Raw genomic sequence first — 24,293 nt, 5'->3', positions numbered from 1 at the left:
CCTGGCAACAGGTGGCACAGAAGTGGCATTTGTGACTCTCCTCCTAGGACTGGTTTTACCTGCTCCCTACAGAGTGGGGTGTGGCCAGGTGACTGGCGATAGCCAATGGACCATAAGCAGATGTGGCAAGCATTAATCTCAGAAGAAAACTTAGGAGCCAGGATGAGACCTACCACACCATTTCCAGCCAGGGTTTCACAGGGGCTGCTCCCACCTCCTCTGGCTGGAGCCATAAGCCATTAAGATTGGGCAGGAAGGGATAATTAGAGCAATTTAACCTAGACTAAGTTGAGCGGGCATTCAGTGAGGGAAGCCATGACAATGACTGACACGTTAGAGTGTTTCCTTCAGTCATGCTCTCAGCGAAACACAGGAAAACTGGGTTTCATTTGGGAAAAGACAACAAATGTCTATTTCAAGTTGTAAATTTTCAAGTACTTAAGAATATAAATACGGTCAAAATAAATGCTTCATGTCAAGGAGATTTATAGTACAGCAAGGAAGAAACATAATAACTATATTTTTTAAAGATTTATTTATTTTGAAGGCAGAGTTACACACAGGCAGAGGCAGAGAGGGGGGCAGGGGTGGGAGGTGCTCCACCCAATGATTCACTCCCCAGATGGCTCCAATGGCTGGAGCTGTGCCAACTGGGAGCCAGAAGCTTCTTCCAGGTCTCCCACGAGGGTTCAGGGGCCCAAGGACTTGGGCCATTTTCTACTGCTTTCCCAGGACACAACAGGGAACTGGACTGGAAGTGGAGCAGCTGGGACTCAAATCAGCACCCATATGGGATGCAGCATTGCAGGTGGTGCCTTTACTTGCTACACCACAGCACCAGCCCCAATAACTGTAATTTATAGAATACTTATTAGAACCAGGTGATGCTAATGATATTACACTTATTATCTTATTTAACTCTGACAATAATCCCATAAAGTAGGTGTCATTGGGTGGGGAAGGATGAGAATTTCTGCTCTCTTTAGTATCCCTCTCCCCATAGTAAGAAAGGCCTTAACACACATCCAAAACTAATTTTGACATGAGAGGTGGCAGATATCAGTAGCAGAAAAGTCTGTTGTCCTGAAGATGCTCCCCTCAGATGGGTCTGACCTGTTCTCGCAGACAGGAGCATCTGTAGGCACCCATCTGTGACAGAGACAAAGAAAGGCCTTCTCAGACCTGGACACTGGAGGGCAGAGCAGAGGGACCACGACAGCTCAGGAGCTTAATCCTCCTGACTTAGCAGCCGGAGTGGAGGCCACCTGTCTCTGCCTCTGTCCAGGGGAGTCATGTGACTAGTACCGGCCAGTGCCAGATGAACAGGATGCCCTCTGTGAGGTCCAGGCCAAGACGCTCAAGATCCAGGAGGCCACTTCTATCTGCCCTCTTCACCTTGGACAGAGGCTGGGGAGATGGCTAAGGGGGCTAGATTCCTGAAAAGCTGTCCTGAGGAGTCCCCCAACTCATGGCACGCTTCTCATGACTTTAACATGGACTTCTGCTCTGCGAGGGGGCCTAGATTTCAGAGCTTATGTCTTACCCAAACAGAGCTGACCTCTCCTGCACAACATGGATGGACAGGACACAAACAACAGGAAGAAGAAAATCAGGGGGCCAGCACTGTAGCATAGCCGGTAAAGCCGCTGCCTGCAGTGCCGGCATCCTAGATGAGTACCGGTTCAAGTCCCAGCTGCTCCACTTCCGATCCAGCTCTCTTCTATGGCTTGAGAAAGCAGTGGAAGATGGCCCAAGTTCTTGGCCCCTGCACCCACATGGGAAACCCGGAAGAAGCTCCTGGGTTCAGATCGGCACAGCTCCAGCCATTGTGGCAATCTGGAGAGTGAACCAGTGGATAGAAGACCTACTCCTCCCTCCCTCCTTCTCTCTCTCTGCCTTTCTGTAACTCTTTCAAATAAATAATCTTTAAAAAAATCAGGAAGAAAAATATGAATATTTAACAAAAAAACAATTATAACACTGAGCAAGAGGCAATGATAAAGAAATTCAAATGAGAATAGGTTAAACCTAAACCACTTTGGGAAGATGAGGGAGAGTCTCAGGTCAAAGCTAGTCCAGGGGTAAAAAAAGAGAAAGAAATGTAAATTAGGAATGACAATAGAAATACAACTACACACCCCTCAAAAGAAACCTTCTATCAAACATTGAGATCATAAAATAAATGCTTTTCTCTAAAACGTTACTCAAAGTGATTCAAGAAAAGTCAAAAAAATGAACAACTCAAGAAATCTAGGAAACTATTAAAGAACGACATCTCAACAATGTCCTTGGAAAGTTGTTTTTAACTGTCCAAGAACAAGTAATTTCTCATCTCACCACATATAGGAAAAGAAGGATGCTGAACAACCCACTCCACAATGTCAACCAAATGTGACAGGTTTAGCAAAAGAAAAAATTCAAATGTTCTCACAATATTGAACGTCAAAATTCTAAATAAAACTATAAAGTAAATTTAGCAATGCAGAAAAAAAATTAGCAAACCTTAGAGAAAATTGATTACAGGAAGCCAAGAAAAGCTCAATATCAGAAAATCCATCAAGGTTCAAGTAACCAAAACCTAAGTTATTCACAGATAGGCTCCACCACTGATGTATCCTCAGCATAGAGATCAATGTACATAGTATAAATACTTATAAACTAAGTGTTTGAGAGAATATTAATACATTAAAGAAAAAACTACTTTATGATTATCTGTAAAGGTCATAAGTCAAAATAAACTTTGGTGCCAAAAACTCAAAGTAAAATAAAATTATGCACGATGTAATATAATTAAAAACAAGATCTCTCAAACCAACCATGTATTTGTATTCAGATTAATAAAGCAGTATGGATGGTCATATATTATACTATTAGGGGTCTTTGAAAAGTTCATGGTAGGCAGCTATTTTGGCACAGTGGTTAAAACGTCACTTGGGATGCCTACATCCCATGTCGGAGTGCCTGCGTTTGAGTTCCAGATCCATTCCCAATTCCAGATTCCAGCTTCCTGCTAATGCACACCCTGGCAGGCAGTAGGATGTCTCATATGGCTGCATCCCTACCACCTACATAGGAGACCCATATGGGGTTCATGGTTCCTGGCTTCAACCTGGCCCAGTCCCAGCTCTTGCAGTTCTTTAGGAAGCAAACCAGTAGATGGGAGATATTTCCTTTGGTCGATGGGTCTCTTGGCATCTCTCTCTCTTTCTGCCTTCCAAATAAAGTTTTAAATTTTTTTCTTCACTGAGAATGCATATTATACAAAACAGGCATGAATTTCCAAACTTCTTGCATCAAATAAACTCATCTTTTAATTCCACTTTTCCACAAACTTTTTGAAGCACCCTATGTTTTAACACCAATCTGCAAGTTGTAGACAATGCAATTAAACAAATAAGTATAAACATTGAAGAAGATGAAAAATTATTATTTGCAAAAGATATGATTATCTACCTGGAAAATCCCATGGATTTAAAAAAATACTTTTACAGTAGTGAGAATAAAAAACTTTAGGGATATGTATGTAGCATATAACAAAGAATTTAAATGCTTAATAAAATTAAACATTTTTAATTAATGCTTAATTACCTAAAAATCAATAATAAAAGTTATGACCATGCAGTTCAGAAAATAGAGTACACAACCACGCCTCTGCTTTGGAAACTTGTCTGTTGTGAGAGGAACCTTCCCTACCAAGGCCAGCAAAAAATGAACTATAGTAGCCCGATCCCCTGAACAACCCTCTCCTTCCCCACTCCAGGACAGTGCCCCAAAGCCCACTAGTAGAGGTTCACTTCTCGGTCCCGAATGGGATATGAACCCCACTATTCCTCTGTGAAGGGATACCACTGGGCACAAGGCACTGTCTCTCACAGCCAGACACACAGACCACGGGAGACCAGAGAGAGGTGGAAAGGGGGTAGAAGAAGCAGTCACATCTTCTTTTGCTTGAAAGCTGGGCCTTGGTCTACCTCTGCATTTCCAATTGTAACTGAGACCAAATCTACAAACAATATATGCTAAATGAATGGAAATAAAAAAGAAAAACAGAGCAAAGACATATGCAGGCAATTCAGAAAAGACTACAAATATCCAGAAAACACATACATATTCTCAACTTCACTAAAAAATGGAGGCTTCTGTTTTCCCCCACACAATGAACAAAGTTGTAATATTAACTGTCTACAGGATTGGGGAAATGAGATTACAATTCTAGTGAAGATGGGAAAATAATGTGTGAGTGTCTGTACCAAATGGGCACAGTGACATGTACTTGGACTCAGTAATTCCACTGCTAAGACTTCATCCTAGGGAAGTCAGTCAGTGAGAGAAAAGAGGGAACTTCAAAAAGTTCACAAAAAAAAACCACATATTTTATGTATATTATATATATAAGAAAAGGTGCATGGATTATTTTTTGCAGCAAAATAAACTTTGAATTCCATTTTTCCATGAACTCTTGGAAGTACCATCCTATTTACCAAATGACCAGCAAAAGGAAATTGGTTAGGGGCTGGCCCTGCGGCACAGCAGGTAAAGTCACTGTCTGCAGTGACGGCATCCCACTTAGGACCCGGGTGCTTCACTTCTGATCCAGCTCTCTGCTATGGCCTGGGAAAGCAGTGGAAGATGGCCCAAGTCCTTGGGCCCCTGCACCCGCATGGGAGACCAGTTGGAAGCTCCTGGCTTTGGATCAGCCCAGCTCCAGCCATTGTAGACATTTGGAGAGTGAACCAGCGGATGGAAGATCTATCTCTCTCTCTGTCTGCCTCTCTGTAACTCTGCCTTTCAAACAAATAAATAAATCCTAAAAGGAAATTGGTTAACTTCAGAATATTATATAGCATGGAAAAGCAGGCAGTAGATACACAATCATTGACATGGAGTAATACTGAAGATACCATATGAAGGTGAGGAAATCAGGTAACAAAATAACACACACAGTATTGTCACCTAAGAGTACCCCCAATGTTAAGCCATGCCTAACTACACACCCATTAAGAACTCACAAGACTATTCTCAAAACATTAACCATGGTCTCCAGGTAGTCAGATTATCAGTGAGCCTTTTTCCCTTCTTTCCCATCTGTAAATTTGTGATTTTTCTATAATAAACAAATATGACTTATATAACCAAAGAGAAAGTTAAAAAAAAGTAAATTGAATTCTGTGGGAAAATAAATATTTATTCTAAAAATATGCTCTAGAATTGGAAAATGAAAGCAAAAACATCTGCTTCCTGGACAGCGAGTTGTACATTGCTAGACAGCAACACACGACGCGAAGGCGGTCAGGTTCCAGGTGCCAGCTCACTCTGCGGCCCTGTGCCTGGGGGGAGCCCCGACTGTCCCCCACTGCCCTTACCCTTCTCTCTGACCTCACCACAGAACTCAAGGACAGCTAAGAGCATCACTCGCTGTCCTCAGGAGATCACATCTGAAACAAGAGACATTTACTAATGCCCTCTAAAAGAACAACCCTAAATGACGGTTCTATTCACAGGGCTACTGATTTACTTTCCCTCAAGGGAAAAAGGAACGGTTCTTATGGTCCATCATAAAAAAACACGAATCCAGGCTGATAAATGTCTTTGGTAGAGGCAAAAGGAGCAAGGGGATGTGATTCATTTGCAATTTTGGAGACGGGCTTGCGCTCACAATGACTTGCAGGTGCCGGACAGCAGAATTCTGCAGGAAATCTAGCAGCCTCATGCTGAATGCTAACAGCAGCCCAGCAGACGGTGAAACCTGCAGACCTGCACAGCAGGGACCTCAAAAGGCGAGAGCAAAGGACATTCTCCCCAGATTTGCTGGCCTGGTTATCAGCGAGTTAGTACATTCTGCTATCTCTCACGCTCAGCTTCCAAAACTCAAACATGAAGAACTTTGCCCTGAAAACTTCCAAGATATAGGATGCTTTTCGGGGGACAGGTTTGGGTCTGCCTGGCCCTGGGTTGGGGGGCTAAAAGGAAGCCTCGGGTAGGCCCTATGTTAGTCTGGAGGGTCCAATTCCCAGCCAGGGAAGTGGCAGGGAAGGAATCAAGCAGTCTGATGAGCAATTGGCACTTGCTTCTCACTTATCCCTGATGTCCTATTGATTAGGTCATGACTCCCAGGAAGCCTGCTGAAGGACAGGGCAGTGTCTTGAGAAACCTTCAAGGAAAAGCTCTCCACTGGCTTCGGCTGTTTGGGCCTAAGCAGAAACGCTGGGAGCATGGGTGCTGCTAGAGGCTGCTGCAGCCTCAGCATCCTGCAGGGGACCACAGGCTGCTGCCTGGGCCAGACCGCTGCAGCTGAATCCTGAGAACCGCACAGCAGCAGGGAGGCTTGCGCCAAAAACCACGCACACTCAGCAAGCACACTGAGCAGTCCAGGAATGGAAAACAGAGCTCTGGACACAAAACCCGGTCTTCCACTGCTGCCTGACTCACAGCCTCCAATACCCTGTACTCTAACCCAGCCCGAGCAGCCCTGCGCCCTCCTACACGGCCATAGCTCCATTCCTACTTTCATGCATGTTTATGCAAGAGCACAGACCCCATTTGTAGCCACCACTGGGCAGTGATGCTGGAATCCATTTCTAAGAAGTCCTTTAATTTTGGGGAGGGGGGGCAACATTTTTGGAACAGCAGACAGTAACAGAACCATGAATTACAATAACAATGAACCTCAGCAACCATTTGGTGAGTCCTATGGTGGGGGGGGGGGTCAGGCTTCCTCCAACCTCCCAGAAGTCCTCTAAGGCAGGGGCTACTGTGACCCTACTGTGCAGACTGGAATACAATCCTCCTCACTGGATCAAGGTGCCAACTTTACTTCCATTTTCTTGTTCACTTAGTGGATCTCCTGGGTGCTAAATGTGAACTCAGGGTTGGTTCCACTCAACACAAACCAAATGTCACACCCAAGAAAACTACTCTGTACGGTTCAGGAAGCTTCTCAACCCAGCAACGCCTAGATCCTCTTAAAGGTAAAAGACAGTGCCGTAATACATAAGCAAGACATAAATAAGATCTGGCAAAGCCTGCCAGCGCAGCTCTTCCTCACTCCTCTGACCATGCACGCCCATCACAACATTAAAGCAGCACCATGTCAGGCTTTCCCCATCTCTGAACTTCTTCACATGACTCCCCTCACCTTATTCACTCAGTTGCCAAAGGATTTCAGAGAACCTACCGCGAGCCAAGCAGTAAGGCAGCTGTCCCTGCCCTCAAGGAGCTAAACTGACGGTGGGGAAGATAAATAAGGCAAAAAGTAGAATACAATTTAGCCATTATAACCATAGCATGCCTTTACAATGCAGATTCCAAGGGAACAAGGATTCTTACTTGCTCTGTACTGTTAATAGTCCCTGAACCACAGCAGAACCCAGCACACAGTAGGCATTCAATATTTACAGAATGAATGCATGTGTACATGCCATAGTTCATAAAATCCAACAACAGATATAACATTGCCCAGAGATTCTTACAGCCACTATTTATTAAGCACTGGGTTAGATACTTCTTAGAAGTACTATCATGTCATCTTTACCATAATCACCACAATGCAATCTTCCTCATCCTCATTTTGCAGATAAAAAACTAAGATGCAGAGAGTTAACGTTCCACAGTCAATAAGCAACAAAACCAGACCTGTCCCACTGAAAAATCTCCTGTCCATTAGGCCACAGTGGCCAGGGCGTACTCCCCAAAGGAAGATGTGAAGGCACAGATAAGGGAGAGTCCAAAGCAGAGGGAACATGTGCAAAGACTGGAGAAGTAGTCCAAAGAAAAGATGAAATTCTTCCCAGTAAAGTACAATGGATTTTACTAACTCTTTGGGTCCCTGAGGTCTTCACTGTGAGCCCTTGAGGAGAGAGTACTAGGGACCCAACAGAGTAGGTTTAAGTAGGGCAGTTACTACATCGTTAATGTGCATATGAGCCAGCATTTCAGGGCCACAATGAAAGACCTGAGGCAATTCGCTTTCCTAAGAAAGGTGGTTAATTTGGGCTTCCCATCTTGGTGGTTCACATCTCGGGACTGCACAGGCCCCAGTGGTCCGGCCTCTAATGACCGCACTTGTCCTGAGTCAGCACAAGGATCACATGGTAAGAGTGTGTGTGTGTCCATGAGGTCTCTAATTATAAAGCCCGGGAATTAATCATGGGGCTCCAATGATCCAACCCAATCACCTCTCAAAGGCCTCATCTGTGAACACCTCAATGACTTGAAGTTTCTGCCCTCCTAGTACCTCTAACTTTGGGTCCCACGAGTCAGGAGTCAAACCATATTCAAACCACAGTATGCAAATACTTGAGTCCATCTCTAGCGATTTCATATTCAGAAGTCGAGATCCTGCAACCTACAGAAGGCAAGCCAGGCGAGGAGCTGTGAAGAACAGCAGCTCTCAACACCCAATCATACAAGGCTTAGAACTGAGTGGCTTGCTCAAGCAACTCTACAAAGTGCTTTATTATCCCACCCCTCAAGTCCAAACTTCCAATCCTATGTACTTGTACCGATTAAAGGAACTGAGAAGCCAATTCTGACCCTTTTCTCTGACACTCATAGGATCATGCCTCACAACATTCCCAGTAAGATGAAGAAATTGCTGCTCCTTTCATTTATCACCAACTGTTTTAATCTTGGCAATTGACGCCAACTGAGCACAAATTGTCTACAGGTATTGTACTATAGGTACTGGGCATACAACAGCAATCAATACATTGGATCAGAGGCAGACAGACAAGAAAATAACAAAATAGCATTCCAAACAGTTATGACTGCTGTGCAAAAATGAAAAGGATGCTGGGCTAGAGAATGAATGGGGGAGGGAGGGCTTCTCCAAGGCTTTGGGCAAAGACGTGAATGGTGGGGAGGAGGATATGAGGGGAGCAGACAGTCAGGCTGGGAAATAGGAAACTGGCAAGAACAGCAGCCCCAAGACAGGAAACAGCCTGGGGTCTTTGGGGGAAGGAAGGTCATGAGATGGAGCTCAGTAAGGAAGGAGAAGGGAGAACAGAACGGGTTTGGAGAGACAAGGAGGAGCCAGATCAGGTATGGTCTTGCAGATCACTGGAAAGAGAGCACTCTGCATGCAATGAGACGCCAGCAAAGCCTTGTGAGCAGGGCAACACGAGCTGATCTTTCGCTTTACAAGATGCTCTGGATTTCATCACAATGGATACAGTCTGCCCCTTGCCTTACCTGCCGCACAGCACAAAGAGTACCATCTGGTAGAGGCGGAATTCTTCCATACGCCAATGTCCAGCAAGCAAGTAGAAAGTACCTCTATTTGACCAGCTGCTTCCACTTCCAAGAACACACTCGGGAGAAATAAGACCACTTTTGCTAAAACCCAACCTCCTCTCGCCCTTTCTCATTCCTTCCATGAATGAGGATGAAAAATAAGACATTGGACCCTCGGCTCAAGAACTTACAAAGTCTTTTAACAGAAGAGCTATGTTTCAGGGAAGCCAAGAAAGAAATACAAACACCTGTCCCACAAGTAGATCCTAGCACTGAATGGAAACCCTAAGCCCAAGACAAACCAGCAATCCACATCTTGTGTCAGGGACCTCCTGCCCACTTGGTTGGTCTGACACCATGACTGATGCCAGCCTGCAGGGTGAGGCCAGAGGTCAAGGCATTTAACATCCACCGGTCAGCCTGTCATCCATGAAACAAGCCGAGTACCAGGAAAACACCATCCCAGCAACCAACCTCTACAGGGGCAGTCCACGTGAAGCTATATTGGTGGCAATACCATGCCAGAAATCTGGGCTAATCTGTCTCTGCTATTCATGAATTCCCCTCCTCACGGTAAGGCACATGTGTTTGGGAAAGAGAAATGAATCCAAGTCAATTTTAGACTGTGTTACTTGGAAACCATCTGGAGTCCCTGGAAGCAGAAGAAGCCACCACATCCCCTGCCCTCAAATGCCCACTGTAACTAGGGCAGTGTGCTTAGACGGGAGTTTAGCTGTCCTCTGTCCTCCAGGGACGTCCCCACCCCCACCCCACCAGGTGCCAGCCCCGGCTCCACTTCCCACCCGAGAAAGGTATTTGGTTTCTTGATAAACCTGGTGGAGAGCCCTCTGCGTGTTGAGCTTGCACCTGAATCGCATCCAGTGCTGGGTTCTTTCGCTTCTCAATCCCTTGAGAACTGCACACCTGAATTTCTTTGCAACAAACAGAAATCCCTCCCCCAGGGAGCAGTCAGTTCAGCAAAACTCCCCTCTACCCAGCAATCCTGTGTCCATAGAGAGTCTAGCTTTGGAAGAGGCCCACAGCAGAATCCTTATGTAAGCTTCATAGACGCTGGCACCCCGCAGAGCCGCTCCTGGCGACACTAGCCCAGATGTAGCCCATTTTCACAGTGATGACAACAGGCAGAGTCCTGGTGGCTCCCCTAGGGCCTGGTTCTAGCGGGCTGGGCGCCTCTGTCCCCCCTCCCCTACCTGGCTGCGATCCTCTGCTTATCTCATCTCGCAAAGGAGTTGCACCTCCCTCTCTGCAGCCTCCCTCCCTCCACCAAAATCAGTCTTTGGACCCAGCCGGCCGCAGCGCCATGCCACCGGCACCTACCCCTCCTTCCATCCACCCACCCCCCTCCCCACCACCCGACGCCTGAAAAACCCACCCAGGAAAAGTGATCCAGAATCTCGTCCAGTCGCAGTCCCCGCACACACACACGGCGGGAGGGGCAGGCTGGCCAGGCCCAGCACTTACCCCGGAGCGGCCCTGAACTCGGCGCAGGGGAGGACAAGGGGAGCCCAGAGGGAGCCGAAAGGGAGCGGACGGCTCCCGGGAGAGCGCCTGCGGCTCCGCTGCCTGCAGCACATCAGAGCAAACACCTGTTTCCAGGGAGCTACGCGGCCAGGGGGGAGAAGGGAGTCCCAGGGAGAGGCTGGGAGGCCGGGGTGCAGGGGCAGCTGGGGACGCAGGTGGAGGATGCGTCACAGTCTGCGCTTGGCAACCGGAGCCCGGAGCAGCAAGGAGGCGAGCGAGCAGTGCTCCGGGGTCTGTGAAGTTCCGGGAGGAGGGGTCGCGGCGCCCGGGGGCGCAGAGGCAGGGAGGCCAGGAGGCCGGGCGGGCTCCATCACCTGCGCGCCCCGGCCGCGGCTGCCCGCGGGCCACCTACCTGCCCACCGTCTGGTTGGCCAGCTGGCGCATGCGATTGAACTGCTTCTTCATCGTGGCCCCGCCGCCGCGCTAGCCCGCGAGCTGGGGAAGGACGGAGCAGCCCGGAGCCCGCCGCAGGGTTACATGGCTCCCGCGCGGAGCCTCCGGGGCGACGGCGACGGCGGCGGCACTGCGGAGCCTCCGGGCGCCGTCTGGCCCGCGCGCGGCTCCCTCCCGGGGGCGCCCCCGCTACTCCTCCTCCCGCCGCGCCGCCTCCTGCCGCATCCTCTTCACGCGCGCAGCGGCGCCCTCATAGCAACGCCCGGGGCCGCCCTCGGCGCCGGCCCCGTCCGCCCGGGCTGCAGCCCCCCAAGCCCGTCAGGCGCCGGGACCCTGGAGCTGCCTCAGGCTGGCTGGCTAACCGGCCGGCCGGGGGGCGGGGTGGGAGGGTCCCGGTGCGCCTGTGCATGGGGCGCGCGGCATGCTGGGACTTGTAGTTCCCGGAGCCCCCGTGCCCACCTTGCCTGGGTGTGAAGTTTGCTAGGACGCCCGAGGGCGGAGGCGGAGGGACGAAGGCAGCGTCGCCTGGCGCTTTAGCCGTTAAAGAAAAATAACAGAGAAACCGAGAATGCTTGGGAAAGTGCGCATCTGACTCCTCCGTTGCGTTTTAAGGGAAGGTGAGGGAGGCACCCCTGTTGTGGATTCCCAGGAGGAAGATGTGTGGCAGCAGGTGCATGGCTCAGAATGGTTAGAAGGGCACCCGGCCCAGTGCTGTGGTGCCGAAGACTGAAGTTTGGAGCGCACAGATTGACGGAAGATTTCGAACCACAAGTCCGAGCCTGAAACTTCACCAAGCCCAGAAGATAAACAGATCTGGAAAAGTCTAGAAAAGCTTCTGAACAATGGAATTACAAGACGTTAATTTGGGGGACCCCCCCCCCCACAAAGTGTGAAACCCAAGCCTACAGGTTTTGTTTTTTTTTAATTTTCATCTGATACATTTTCCGTGAAGTTGTTGAACCTCTCTCTCATAGAAGAAGGGTGTCCTCGGAGCGGCGTGGGTGTGTCCAGGCCTAACCCGACTGCAATCGTTTGTTTGCATGGCTGGGATTCCAGTCTTGAGGCTGTTCCCATCGCCCTTGCATCCCCTAGGAGACTAGGGGCCTCAGGGGCAGCAGCCCTGGAGCGTCCCACACAGCAGCAGTCCGTTGGCATCCATTGGCTCCCAACTAGAGAGGGGTTTGGCTTTCTCCAGGCTGGAGATGGGAGAATGCTGTAGTTCTATCATTAGTTATCAAGGAAGAGCAGTGCCTGTTGTTGGCTGCCAGGAGCTTTGGATCAAACTGATGGGTTCCTCTGTTAGAATTCCACAGACCTAGGACATGGGGGAACTCCAAAAGAACATGGAAAAAGGAATTAAAAAGTTTATTTTTGATGCAAAAACAAATCGAAATCCATACAAACCAGCAGTTTTTTTTAAAGGTTTGTGGAAAATGGGTATTATGAAAAAGGTATGCATGGGTTTCAAAAAATTTTGCACCAAAATTAACTTATCTTTCAATTTCATTTATTTCATGAACTTTTTGATGCACCCATCCTATACTGTCAGGAAAACTGGGGCACCTCTTTAAGCATCAATTTCCTTCTCTCCTACAGGGAAATAATGCTGTCTAATAGCAAAGAAAGAGAACTATGTGATGAATTACCCATAATCAAATTATGTATACATTTCGAGAGAATAAATTATGTCACATTCATTTACTCCAAATATGATTGTTGTCGTAATAGAGGAAAATCCTGTTCCCACAACAGAATGAATGAACTCATCTGCTAAATGAAAGAACGTTTTCAAAATGGAATATTTTGTGTATGCTGATTATAGTTGCAAGATGTCCTAAATATGGCTCTAAGTATCTTGCTGGCCAGCTGAATAAAAGATGGTTTGAGGCATGTCTTGGCTGAATGAACATGAAATCTTTAATTAATTGTGAATTTAGCCTCCGCTTATTAGGTCAGGCAGTTCCGGCCAATTAATAAGTGAAGGCTTTATTTGCTTTTACCTAACTGTGATAGGTTTATAATATTAACACAATGTTTATACAAATGGAAATTATTTCCATTTTGATATTTTAATAAAACAAAGAGACATCATGGTTTTACACATGCAAATAATAGAAGAGCTGTTATGAGTAGAATTGTATTGTCCAATATAGTACCCTTAGCCCACATGTGGCTATTGAAATTTAATGAACTAGGGGCTGGCACTGTGGCGTAGCAGATTAAGCTGCTGCCTGCAGCACCAGCATCTCATATGGGCGCCAGTTAGAGTCCTGACTGCTCCACTTCTCATCCAGCTTCCTGCTAACGTGCCTGGGAAAGCAGCAGAAGATGGTCCAAGTGCTTGGGCTTCTGAATCCACATGGGAGACCCAAATGAAGCTCCTGGCTCCTGGCTTCAATCTGACCCAGGCTTGGCCATTGCAGCCATTTGGGGAGTGAACCAGCAGATGGAAGACCTCTCTCTCTCTCTCTCTCTCTCTCTCTTTCTCTTTCTCTCTCTGCCTCTCCTTCTACCTATCCCCCTCTGTAACTCCACCTTTCAAATCAATCAATAAATAAACTTTCTTTTCAAAAAAAAAAAAAAAAAAGAAACTTAATGAACTAAAATCTCGTCACTCAATTATTCTCACTAGAGTTCAAGTATTTAATATCCGCTTGTAGCCAGTGGTTAGCATATTGGACACCACAGATGTAAAATATTCTTTTCCCCTTAGGAAGTCATTTTGGACAGTGCTTGTCCTAAAGAAGATTGGCACACAACCGCCGTCCCATATCGGTGACTGCCTTCGATCTCATGATATTTCAGTTCTAAAAGGAAACTCCCTGCTTCTCCACAAAAGACACCTACTCTGCTCGAGTGTGGCCCAATACTATGTTATTATCTGCTGGTTTCTATCCTCCTGTGAGCTTTCCTTTCACTCAGGAAGCAGCTGGTGGGTTTTCTGCTTCTTAGCCCAGGTAAGGGATGACTGTATAGAAAAAAGAACAAAGGCTGTCAAGTGTGTTCTTTTGATCTTGCAACCCAAGCATCAGAAACATATGTGAGAGAATAGCATTATCTTTTAAGCTGTTTTAGATTTTTAGAAGATAGCCTTTGATGCTTTAATAGTCTTTCTCATAAATAGTAGATTGTGGAAAGTGTATTATCCTGCCCAGTCTACATAAAGAACCCACAGGCAGCAGAGTGCTCAGATGGGGAGGAGGGAGTTGATGGGGAGAGACAGACAGGAGGCAAACATATGATACTTGTGTAAAGTCTATTATTGCCCCAAAATTTCACTGCCTCGCCCCCTGGGAAGAGATTCTACTTCAGCTTCCCATGGAGGTCAAGATAAGTCATGTGACTTTCTTTGGACAACGAAATACACCCAAAAGTGGCTTAGACCACTTTGAAGAATAGACGTTTTAAGAGTCATTTTGTGATGCTTTCTTCACTCCCCTATAACATAGGCAAGGGATTGGTTAGGGGCTGCTTTGGGAGAGATCGATGTCTATATAGCTGCAGTGAGAGGGGTACTTTGGTGGTCTAAGCCAGAGGTTTCAGGGTTGGTTTGTGGCTGCAGCATAACTGAGTCCAAGCTGATTGCTGCAGTGAGGATTTCTGAGAAAGTGGCTTGCACCTTGCCCCTTCCCAAGCTCAACACTTGGGCTGGAGGCAGCTCTACCGTGCAGTTCTGGGGGAATCAGCACAGTGGGACTGTGCCCAGCTTCTGGAGTGGAGCCTGGAGGTGGCGAAGCTTACAGAGGTCTCCTGGATTCTAAGGCACAGGGAACAGTCCATACATCTGCGTGGAACACGTGAAGTGCCTGTGCCACAGTCCTGTGGCAGCTGCAGAGTTCCCTGCAATGATTTGGAGTGTGCGTGTGTGTGTGTGTGTGTGTGTGTGTGTGTGTTTATGCCTCAAGGTGTATGTATGTATCTTCAAGAGCTGCACTGAAAGCCACTAAAACTGAGGGTGAAGAGAAGAAGATGGCAATGACCAAAATGTGGAATGTGGGGGGTCTGAATTGCCTGGAATTTAATTTCTGCCACCTGGAAGAGCAGACTGAAAAGTTAGCTTTGTGTACACCAGAAAAGAGGAAAGGGAAGAGGAGGTGAGGGGGCGAGAAGAAGAATAGGAGGAGGTAGAAATGGAGGATGAGAAAGAGAAGAAACCTCTAATTATGGTGTCCTTGACATTGACCTGTCAGAGGATTATTGACTTGCTCTAGTGACCGCTCGTGTGGTCTCATTGCTTGCTTTGGTCAACAGAATGCGGGCTTTGTAGGGACTTCAGTGCTATAATACTCTTTCTCTTGAGATGTGCCCTTAGACACCTGATATAACCGCGTAGGTGCCCCTAAGTTAGAATGGTTTCAGCCTCTTCCTTCTGAGTGCAAACAACTGCTAGGGCTGCCTTGTTCCGCGGAGGAGTCACTACATGCGATTGTTTAAAATAGAATGTTTCCATTGCCACGGAAAGTTTTTTTTGGGCAGCGCTGACCTAAAGTGTAGTATTTAGAATGTAAGGTCCAGCGGAAGAGAGAAAGCTGAATGGGCAGTCACACACTCAGTTATAATGATAGTGGGGTGTGTGTGTGTGTGTGTGTGTGTTTTTTTTTTTTTTTTGGACTTCTCTAAGCTATTCATTCTTCACCTACTATCTAGGGGTTTATAGTACAAGATTTCTATGCCATCAGTTTGGGGAAATCTACTAACTGACCAGTCCATTTGCTGAACGATTTGCTGTTGGTATAGATGTGCCTAAAATGTACAGTATGTAATGTGCCAAAGCAACATTCAGTGCTGTAATATAACAAAAAAAAATCATGTATCCTTTTCAGATTCAAATCTCCTTTATTCCTATGGGTATCAAACTGGCATCTCAGTAGCATATCTGTTAGTACAAGGTATCTCCTTTTTAAAAAAAAAAGATTTATTTTCTTAATTTGAAAGGCAGAGTTACAGAGAAGAGGGGGAGAGAGAGAGAGAGAGAGAGAGAGAGAGATTGGTCTTCCATTCATTGGTTCACTCCTCAAAGGGCTGCAATAACTAGGGCTGGGCCAACCTGAAGCCAGGAACCAGGAGCTTCCTCAAGGTCTCCCACATGGGTGCAGGAACCCAATGGCTTGGGCCATCTTCAGCTGCTTTCCCAAGCACAAGCAGGAAGCTGGATAAGAAGTGGAGCAACCGGGACTCGAACCAGCACCCATATGAGATACCAGCATTTCAGACTACAGCTTAACCCATTACACCACAACACCGGCCCTGCAAGTTGTCTTTTGAACATGATAATGGATACTCCCATCTTTGGGCAGTAGAGGGCAAAATCAACTCCAACTTTTCATCCTTCCTTGGAGCTACACCTTTGCCACATCTTCATCATCGACAGAGTATATTTCCTTACCTAGTAACTTTGGATGTGACCATGAAACTACTTCAGCCAATGGCATGAGGTTAGAAATGACCTGCGCTACCCCCAAGCCCAGGGGAGGTTTTGTGCATTTCCCTCGTGTCCTCTTGGAATCTGCCACTGCTGTAAGAGCTCCTCCTTGGTCTGCAGAATGAACACTTGTGAATCAGAAGTCAAAGGAGCAATTAATAAGTTAATTTTAGAACAGATTTTTTTAAAAAGGTAGGTAACAATGGGTGGATCTATAGAAAGGAAAAAAGAAAAACTGAACCAACTTCAGAAATAAGAAAAAGGCTTTAGTCACAGATGCAAAACAATTAAAAGAATACCTTTGCAATTTTATGTTCACTAAATTGAAAATAAGCTGTTTATTCCCTCGGAAAACAGAAATTGCTGTGGGTGTTTCAAAAATAAGTGGGAAGGATGAATAGACCGGGAACACTAAAGAAACTGGGAAAGTTCTCCAATAGCAGTATTCCCACAAGTACTCAGACCCAGATGGTTATACGGGGAGTTCTTTCAAAGCGTCAAGGAACAGATAATTCCTCTGCTATTTAGAGTGCTCCAGAGAGCATGAATAAGATGAAAGCATCCAAATTCATTTTCTAAATTGCCCAGCTCTGTTATCAAACCTGATAAAGACAGCACAAAAGCAAAAACAACAAACTGGTGTCCCTTAAAAGAATAGATTCCGGAGCAGGCAGTTGTTAGCAGTTAGGATGCCCATGTCTTACATCAGAGTGCCTGGGTTCGATTCCCAGCTCTGACTTCTGATTCCAGGTTCCTGCTGATGTGACTCCACTGAGACTGCAGTGATGGCTCCAGTGACAGGGTCCCTGCCACCCGCGTGGGAGATCTGGATTGAGTTCCTAGCTCCTGACTTCAGTTCCAGCCCATTCACCTGTTACAGGCATTTGGGTAGTGAACCAGTGAATGGAAGGGCTCTCTCTCTCTCTCTTGCTCTCTCTCTCTTTCCCTCTCCTTCTCAAATACATAAATTTTAAAATAACAGATATTTAATTATTGATAAACTGTTAGTAATTTAAATCTGAAAGTATACATGTTTATTGATAAGCATGCATACATTTTAATGGTATTGAGAAAAAATTGGACATTTCAGATAAAGCAAATAGAAAACCAGCCACCTTCTTACTAACCATCTCACTATCTCACTGTGTATTTATATAAATAGATCTCAAAAATAAGATCACATTGTTGCTAGATCAATATATTCTTTCTTATCTACTCTTACTCTAAATATCTCTGTGATCAACATGTTAATGGTTAAAACTTTGCACATATACTTACTTATGATTAAAATTAAAGAATTATAATTTCTGTGTCAAAGTGGGTCACGTTTTTAAGCCTTTTGTATGTATTGCCAAGTTATCATGCAGATGAAAAACAGAAACATTTTGCAGGCCCACCTACAGCATATAATAAATGTGCTATTGTCCCCACACCCTGCACTACACTTGGTATTACCACTTTTAATAATCTTGCCAGATGAATAGATGAGAAATAGAATGATAGTACTGTTATAATTTGCACTTGTTTTTATCAAACATTTTCCACATGTTTCATGCTGTTAGTATTTCTTCTTCGGTTAATTAATTCTTCATGCCCTCAGGTCCATTCATTTCTATTCTGGGTTCCAGATTTTCCCACTCATTTTGAAAAGTTCTTTAGTTATATTTTTTAAAAGTTTTTTTTATTTGAAAGGTAGAGTAATAGAAACAGAAAGAAAAAGAAAATCGGGGCCGGCACTGTGGCTCACTTGGTTAACCCTCTGCCTGCAGCGCTGGCATCCCCATATGGGCTCTGGTTCTAGTCCCGGTTGCTCCTCTTCCAGTCCAGCTCTCTGCTGTGGCCCGGGAAGTCAGTGGAAGATGGCCCAAGTGCTTCGGCCCTGCACCCACATGGGAGACCAGGAGGAAGCACTTGGCTCCTGGCTTCGGATCGGCGCAGTGCCGGCCGTGGCAGCCATTTGGGGAGTGAACCAAGGGAAGGAAGACCTTTCTCTCTGTCTCTCTCTCTCTCACTGTCTATAACTCTGTCAAATAAAGAAAAAGAAAATCTTCCATCTGCTAGTTCACTTCCAAAATGTTGGCAATATCCTGGGCTGGGTGAGGTCGAAGCCAGGAGCAAGCAACTGCATTCGGTTGTCCAAAGTGGTAACAACAGGGGTCCAAGCATTTGGGTCATCTTCCATGGTTTCCCAAGCACAATAGCGGGGAGTTGGATTAGAAAGGAAGCAGCCGAGACCTGGACCAGCGATCATATGGGATGGTGGCATCGCAGGTGGTGGCTTAACCCACTGTGCCATAACGCTGGCCCCAGCAAGTTCATTATTTTATCTGTATGAATTCCACACGTTTTCTGTAGATTGTCTTTTCTTTTCAACATCTCTAATGTTGACTTTTCTATGTCAGAAAATTTACATGTTTAGTTCAATCAAATCCATTAAGCTTTCCCTTTATGTTTTTTTAAGATTTACTTTATTTATTTGAAAGAGTTACAGAGAGAGGCAGAGCCAGAGAGAGAGAGAGAGCGAGCTTCCATCCCTGGTTCACTCCCCAAATGACTGCAACTGTGAGAGCTGAGCTGATCCGAAGCCAGGAGCCACGAGCTTCTTCCAGGGCTCCCATGCGGGTGCAGGGGCCCAAGGACTTGAGCCATCCTCTACTACTTTCCCAGGCCATAGCAGAGAGCTGGATCAGAAGAGGACTAGCTGGGACACGAACTGGTGCCCATATGGGATGCCGGCACTTCAGGCAGAGGCTTAGCCTACTAGGCCACAACGCTGGCCCCCACCTAAGCCATTTGAGCTTTGATTTATTTGCTGGGGATAATAGAACTGTCATCCCAGAGTTCTTTCAAGGACCAAATAAGATAATATAAATTCAGGCACTTATAATAGTACCTGGCTACATAACGCTATTATTACCTCTATCATCATCATCATATTGAACTATTGTATCTTTTTCCTGTTGATCCAGTCTCACATGGAGAGGTCTGATTAGTCCAGATTTGATGATTGAGTTGGTAGGATAGGTGGTTTGTCTATGGATGGTGTAGATTTCAGTTTAGTTTCTCCCAAAGGATTACCGCATATAGTCAACTCTGCCTGGCCTCACTCAGGAATCATCTATACACTTTTGCTCTGAGATTGTGAGGATTAACATGTCATTAACTTCCTTAGGTGCTTTCTATGGAATTGGTCTGTTATATTTGATGATTTACTTAGAATTAGTACTGGAAGGAGAAATGAATCAAGATTACTGTCTTTATGGAAAAGGCATTTGGTGTAGCCAAATGTAGACACTGCTTTGAGCACCTGTCTCTGATGCCTAAGGTCAATTTTTGGCTCTTCTCCTGAATCCAGCTTCCTGCTAATGTACACTCTGCAAGGCAGCAGGTGATGGCTCAAGTACCTGGATCCCTGCCACCTATGTGGGAGACTTGGATTAGAAGTGGAGAGAGCTGGATTGGAAATGGAGAGAGCTGGATTGGAAGTGGAGCAGCCGGGACTCAAACCGGCACCCATATGGGATGCTGGCACTACAGTTGGAGGCTTTACCCACTATGCTACAGCTCCAGCCCCTCCTGTGCTTTTTAATACCCGTTGTTATTTCCATAAAACAGGAAGACCCAACTGAGAACGCAGGGAAGATGACCTGCAGTGAATAAGTTGTGCAGGAAAGAAGGGAAACATATTTTTCTTTTTTAAAAAAGATTTATTTATTTATTTGAAAGTCAGAGTCACACAGAATGAGGAAAGGCAGAGAGAGAGAGAGAGAGAGAGAGAGAGAGATCGTCCATCTGATGGTTCACGCCCCAATTGGCTGCAATGGCCGGAGCTGTGCCAATCCAAAGCCAGGAGTTAGGAGCTTCTTCCAGGTCTCCCACATGGGCGCAGGGGCCCAAGGACTTGGGCCATCTTCTGCTGCTTTCCCAGGCCATGGCAGAGAGCTGGATTGGAAGTGGAGAAGCTGGATCTCGAACCGGCGTCCATACGGGATGCCGGCGCTTCAGGCCAGGGCATTAACTCGCCATGCCACAGCACTGGCCCCGGAAACATATTTTTCCACTCTAATTTGTAATCCTGGTGAGAGTTAAGAGAATTATATTGCTTTAATTTAGTTGGAACTGGTTGTCATGAAAAGAGGCACATTAAACAAGAAAGAGTTCATGGATAAGAAACTTACAGACTAACGAAACTCAACAGAGGAAGGAAATAGCAGGTATGGCACTGCCCAAAATGGGATTAGTGCATTAGAAGATGGGCTGGAAGAATGCACCCAAAACTCAAAGGGACAAAGTAAGTAAAATTATGAAAGGGTGAGGAAAAGGTAAGGAGCCTTGGCATCCTTTTTCAGGACATTAAAAAATATGTAATAGAATTTCCAGAGCACATGATGAAGAGGAAATAAACTTAAATAACCTAGAAAAAACATTTTTGCAGAGCTGAAGAAATGCCCAAGTCACAATTAAATGATGGGCAGGCAGGTGTCTGGCTTAGCAGTTAAGATGCCCACATCACAAATTAGAATGCCTAGATTTGATGCCTGGCTCTGCTCCTGACCCCAGCTTCCTGCAAGTGCAGACCCCGGGAGGCAGTGGTGATGGCTCAAGTAGTTGGGTCCCTGCCACCCACGTGGGAGGCCTGAATTGAGTAACCAGCAACCAGCTTTGGCTACAGTTGCTGTCATTGCGGGCATTTGGGGAATAAACCAGCGGATAGGATCTCTCTCTCTCAAATATTTTTTTAAAAATTAAGATAATGAACCGAGCATCAGAAAATATTTCTGTAGAGGAGGGAAAAAACCCTAGACGTCTTGTTCAAACGTCTGAACTTCAAAGATAGATATAAATATATGTAAGTACTATTCAGAGAAAAGATGCTTGTCTCTGGAAAAGGGAGCCAGTTTTCCTCATGCTTCACATTTATAGTACCCAATGCCAATAAACCTGGAGCAACGTTTATAGAGTTCCTGTGGAAATAGACTGAAACCCAAGTGCAACTCAAAAAGTCTGCCTCTGACTCAAAATTCACAACCGAAGACAAAAGGAGGTCATTTTTAGGTGTGCATTGACTGGAAAAGTTTATCAACTTCCCATTCTTTCTGAAAAGAATATTAATCAAAAAAGTGCTACTCAAAAGTATCTTTTAGCTGGCGCCACAGCTCAATAGGCTAATCCTCACCTAGCGGCGCTGGTGCACCCGGTTCTAGTCCCGGTCAGGGCGCCGGATTCTGTCCCGGTTGCCTCTCTTCCAGGCCAGCTCTCTGCTGTGGCCCGGGAGTGCAGTGGAGGATGGCCCAAGTGCTTGGGCCCTGTACCCCATGGGAGACCAGGAGAAGCACCTGGCTCCTGGCTTCGGATCAGCGCAGTGCACCGGCCATAGTGGCCATCTGGGAGGTGAACCAATGGAAGGAAGACCTTTCTCTCTGTCTCTCTCTCTCACTGTCTAACTCTGCCTGTCAAAAAAAGTATCTTTTATAAAAGAAATAAATATTAAAATAGAGGGGGTGGAAGAGGGGAAGAGAGAGAGAGATCTTCATCTTCATTACCTTGTTGTGGACAATGATTTCTTAAACACAACACTAAAAACTCAAACCTTAAAGGAAATATTGAGAAATTGGGCTACTTCAGTAAGAACTTGGGTTCATCAGATGACATCATTAAGATGAAAAAGCAGTTCTTGCAGGAGGAAAATTTATTGGCAGCACATACACCCATCAAAGAATTCAACTCCAGAATATATAAAGAATATGTATAGAATCTCACCAATCAATAGGAAAAAGAAAGAAAACACAATAGGCATTTTGTCACAGAAACAATCCAAATAGCCAAAGAACATACAAAAAGTTGCTCAACTTCTGATCACCCATATACTCATATGCCAACCAACATACAATGACATACTACCACATACCTCTAGGATGGGCAAACTTAAGGAAAAAGATTGGCTAAACCAAATGCTGGTGTGTATGTAGAGCCATTGGAATTCTCATACATTTTGATGGGAGTGAAATCATTACAAACACTTTAAATTTTAATTTTTGCAATTGATTTGAAAGACAGAGAAACAGAGTGTCCATCCACTGTTCACTTCCCAAATGCTCTCAACAGCCAGATCTGTACTAGGTTGAAGCCAAGAGCCAAGAGCTCAAAATGAGTCTCACACACGGGTGGCAGGGACTCAGCTAGTTGAGCCATCGCCTTCTGTATCTCAGAGTGTGCATGAGCAGGAAGCTAGAATCAGGATCAGAGATAGAACTTGAACCCATGCACTCTGATGTGTGATGTGGGTATCCCAACAATGTCTTAACTGCTAAACTAAACACCAAATCTAAACCATTTTAAAAACTGTTTTTACAGTATCTGTGAAGACTGGGCAGTAGCCACAACCTGTGACCCAGAAATTTCACACATTTAACAGAAATGAACACATATTTGCAATGAAAGGTATGTGCCAGGGGCTGGCATTGGGACAAACATGCCAGCATCCCAAATGGGCACTGGTTTGAGTCCCGGGATGCTACACTTCCAATCCAGCTCCCTACTAATGTGTCTGGGAAAGCAGCAGAGGATGGCTGAAGTGCTAGGATCCCTGCACCTGTGTGGGAGACCAGGAAGAATCTCCCAGCTCCTGCTTTGGCCTGGCTCAGCCCTGGCTGCTGTAGCTATCTGGGGAGTGAAAGAGCAGATGGGAGATGTCTCTCTCTTTCTCTCTCCTTCTCTGTGTAACTCTGTAAGAAAGGTGAGTGCCAGGGTGTTTGTATAAGCAGTAATTGTAACACTAAACAGTTGGAAACAATTGAAATGCCTGTCAACAATGGGCTGGGTCAATAAACAGTGTGATACTCATACAACAGAATACAATGCAGCAAGAAAGGGAGACGAATGCATTATGGCTTCATTTAACAATGGAGGAACCATAGGTCACTATAACTTTAAAAGGCTGAGCAAAAATTGCTAAATTCAGGAAAGAACACATTATATCATTTAATTCACAGAAAGTGTTAAGACAATCAAACTAGATCAGTGGTAATAAAAGTCAGGGTGAGGCTTACCTTGGTGGTTGGGAAAGGGTGCCATCCCCCGGGGCCATGCTGTGGCATAACAGGTAAAGCTGCCGCAGCCTGCAATGCTGACATCCCATATGGGCATGGGTTCAAGTCCTGGGTGCTCTAATTCCGGTCCAGCTCCCTGCTAATGTGCCTGGAAAAGCAGCAGAAGATAACCAAAGTCCTTGGGCTCCTGCACCCACATGAGAGACCTGGAAGAAGCTCCTGGCTCCCAGCTTCACCCTGGCCCAGCCCTGGCCATTGTCGCCACTTGGGGAGTGAACCAGTGAATGGAAGACCTCTCTCTCTCTCTCTCTCTGCCTCTCCCTCTCTGCAACTCTTTCAAATAAAATAAATAAATCTTTTAAAAAATATTAAATATGCTTGCCCAAGGGTTGATGTATTTAAAATAAAAAAAAAGAATCTCCCATTTCTTTCTCTTTTTTAAAAATGATTTATTTATTTGAGAGCCACATGACAGAGCAAGAGGAAGAAACCAAGAGAGACAGATTGTCCATCCACTGGTTCATTCCCCAAACACCCTCAACAGCTACAGCTGGGCTAGGCTGAAGCTGGGAGCCAGGAACTCCACAGGAACCCAGGTACTTGAGCCATCATCGGCTCTCTCCCAAGCACATTAGCAGGAAGGGGAGACTTGATCC

General features: G+C 45.8%; 1 protein-coding gene across 7 annotated transcripts in view; it reads right to left on the bottom strand.

Annotated features, from left to right (window-relative positions):
* Positions 1–11,554, bottom strand: part of ARHGAP44 (Rho GTPase activating protein 44) — a 189,083-nt gene extending 177,529 nt beyond the window's left edge. For 2 of the 7 annotated variants that reach the window (XM_051825172.2, XM_051825173.2), the window contains exon 1: positions 10,714–10,916. In XM_051825172.2, coding sequence (XP_051681132.1) covers positions 10,714–10,826 — 113 coding nt within the window. In that variant the 5' untranslated portion in view covers positions 10,827–10,916. Of the gene's footprint in view, positions 1–10,624; positions 10,649–10,713; positions 10,917–11,125 lie in introns of those variants that run through there. The other 5 variants (XM_051825168.2, XM_051825170.2, XM_008270707.4 and 2 more) reach the window with 4 other exon arrangements.
* Between the last annotated feature and the right edge of the window lie 12,739 nt (positions 11,555–24,293).

The sequence above is a fragment of the Oryctolagus cuniculus genome, chromosome 17 (assembly GCF_964237555.1).
Source record: "Oryctolagus cuniculus chromosome 17, mOryCun1.1, whole genome shotgun sequence".
Classification (NCBI taxonomy): domain Eukaryota; kingdom Metazoa; phylum Chordata; class Mammalia; order Lagomorpha; family Leporidae; genus Oryctolagus; species Oryctolagus cuniculus.
The sequence above is the reverse complement of the archived record's forward strand: the minus strand, read 5'-3'. Positions and strand labels throughout refer to the sequence as shown.